The 2,858-nt window shown below is 44.5% G+C and overlaps 1 protein-coding gene across 1 annotated transcript in view; it reads right to left on the bottom strand.

Moving 5' to 3' along the window:
- The window catches only part of LOC107300727 (coiled-coil domain-containing protein 146), a gene marked incomplete at both ends in the record, with an annotated part of 11,491 nt that extends 8,973 nt beyond the window's left edge, over nt 1-2,518 (bottom strand). The window contains one exon of the mRNA XM_015830028.1: nt 2,436-2,518. Coding sequence (XP_015685514.1) covers nt 2,436-2,518 — 83 coding nt within the window. The remainder of the gene's footprint in view (nt 1-2,435) is intronic.
- Between the last annotated feature and the right edge of the window lie 340 nt (nt 2,519-2,858).

Raw genomic sequence — 2,858 nt, forward strand, 5'->3', positions numbered from 1 at the left:
AGAGAGAGGAGAGGAGAGGAGAGGAGAGGAGAAGAGAAGAGAAGAGAAGAGAAGAGAAGAGAAGAGACAGAGAGAGGAGAGGAGACAGAGAGAGGAGAGGAGAGGAGAGGAGAGGAGAAGAGAGGAGAAGAAAGAAGAGAAGAGAAGAGAAGAGAAAGGAGAGGAGAAGAGACAGAGAGGAGAGGAGAAGAGACAGAGAGGAGAGGAGAGGAGAGAAGAGAATTGGAAGGGACCTTAGAGGTCTTCTAGTCCAACCCCCTACTCAGGCAGGAAACCTATACCATTCCAGACAAATGGCTGTCCAGTCTCTTCTTAAAAACTTCCAGTGTTGGAGCACTCACAACTTCTGGAGGCAGGTTGTTCCATTGGTTAATTGTTCTAACTGTCAGGAAGTTTCTCCTTAGTTCCAGGTTGCTTCTCTCTCTGATCAGTTTCCACCTGTTGCTTCTTCTCCTGCCTTCAGGTGCTATGGAGAATAGGTTGACCCTATTCTCTTCTTTGTGGCAACCCCTAAAATACTGGAACACTGCTATCATGTCCCCCCTGGTCCTTCTCTTCATCAAACTAGACATACCCAATTCCTGCAACCGTTCTTCGTATGATTGAGCCTCCAGTCCCCCTGATCCTCTTTGTTGCTCTTCTCCGCACTCCTTCTGTGCATTTCTCTGCATTTCAAAAACTTCGGTGCCTTGTCCTGATATCTGAATTGATTTTTTTTTTTTTGCAGGTAAAATCTCTAGAATTCAGTTGGATACTATCAACGAAGCATCTAGAACTCAATTGGTATGGTTGGATCAACTTCAGTCGTAGTTTTGTGGTTTTGAAATGGCGACGCTTGGAAACAAGTTGTTCCTTGCGTCGGGGACGTATCCCACGGTACCGCCAAGGCTAAGTTCTGTCTCCTACGTTTTTCAACACAGGCGGTCCTCGACTTACAACAGTCCATGTAGTGACCGTTCGAAGTTACAACGGCACTAAAAAAAAGTGACTTACGACCATTTTTCACACTTATGACCGTTGCAGCCATCCCCAGGGTCATGTGATTAAAATTCAGACCCCTGCCAACTGGTTCGTATTTATGACGGTTGCAGTGTCCCGGGGTCACGTGACCCTCTTTGACGAATCTTTTGACGAGCAAAGACAATTAAAAGTTTCTTCAACTATTTCCCCTTATGAACTCTTTGCATTTAATCTCCTGTCCCTTTCATTATCGTTATTTCATCAGGTAAAGATAGCTTGTTCTCCATATATTTTAAAGCTATCTTTAGTTTATCGTGTATTTTTACACAGATGTAGATTACTGACTTTGTACACCCGCTCTAAGCTTGTAGTACTGGAATAAAGGTTGTTCTGTACTACAGTAAACTATGAATTGATTAGCTAAGGAATTTTTTTTTTTTCAAATAAAGCTGCAGTTATCTGGTTCAACCCACATTCCAAGCCCTAGGTGACAATTGGCAAAGCACAGTAACTAAGTTACACAACGCTATATAAGTCAGGGGTCTTCAAACTTGGCCCTTTGATGACTTGTGGACTTCAGCTCCCAAAATTCCTCAGCCAGGCACGCTGGCTGAGGAATTCTGGGAGTTGAAGTCCACAAGTCATCAAAGGGCCAAGTTTGAAGACCCCTTCCAGAATTCCTTAGCCAGGTACGCTGGCTGAGGAATTCTGGGAGTTGAAGTCTACAAGTCATCAAAGGGCCAAGTTTGAAGACCCCTCCCAGAATTCCTCAGCCAGGCACACTGGCTGAGGAATTCTAGGAGTTGTAGTCCACAAGTCATCAAAGGGCCAAGTTTGAAGACCCCTCCCAGAATTCCTCAGCCAGGCACACTGGCTGAGGAATTCTGGGAGTTGAAGCCCACAAGTCATCAAAGGGCCAAGTTTGAAGACCTGAGGAATTCTGGGAGTTGAAGCCCACAAGTCATCAAAGGGCCAAGTTTGAAGACCTGAGGAATTCTGGGAGTTGAAGTCCACAAGCCATAAAAGGGCCAAGTTTGAAGACCTGAGGAATATCTGGGAGTTGACGTCCACAAGTCATAAAAGGGCCAAGTTTGAAGACCTGAGGAATTCTGGGAGTTGACGTCCACAAGTCGTAAAAGGGCCAAGTTTGAAGACCTGAGGAATATCTGGGAGTTGACGTCCACAAGCCATAAAAGGGCCAAGTTTGAAGACCTGAGGAATTCTGGGAGTTGACGTCCACAAGTCGTAAAAGGGCCAAGTTTGAAGACCTGAGGAATATCTGGGAGTTGACGTCCACAAGCCATAAAAGGGCCAAGTTTGAAGACTTGAGGAATTCTGGGAGTTGAAGTCCACAAGTCGTAAAAGGGCCAAGTTTGATGACCCCTGACATAAGTGAACAAGCGTCAGTAAGGCTGAAACACAGCTTTTAAATAACTACGGACACCTTATATATACGGGAAGCACCAGAAGCTTACCTTACTAGAGTGTTATGTAACAGGGCATATTTTGCCTTCAGCTCAGCCAGTCTAGTTCCAGGGATTTTTCCAGCGTAAAACACCTATGAAATTGCAAGACGTAAAAGAGATGCGTAGGTATGGATGCTAGTGAAATTGCGAAGCCATCACGGAGCAAATTGACCAACCTCAAGACAACACAAAAACAGATGATGGTTGTATATGTTTAGCAATGGGCAACACACAATCCTCGACTTAAAACGGTTCGCTTGAAGTAGCCACCGATCTCTTAAAATCGGCTCCAATTTTTAGCCCAGAATTTTAACGGAGATAAATAAGGGTTCCCCAGTAAGTCCATCATCATCATCATCATCATCACCGTGAATTTTATAAAGAAACGGAGTCACTATTGCATAAATAGAAGAGAACAGATCGAATAGATCA

This window comes from Protobothrops mucrosquamatus, unplaced genomic scaffold (genome assembly GCF_001527695.2).
Source record: "Protobothrops mucrosquamatus isolate PMUCROS unplaced genomic scaffold, P.Mucros_1.0 scaffold8189, whole genome shotgun sequence".
NCBI classification, from domain to species: Eukaryota; Metazoa; Chordata; class Lepidosauria; order Squamata; family Viperidae; genus Protobothrops; species Protobothrops mucrosquamatus.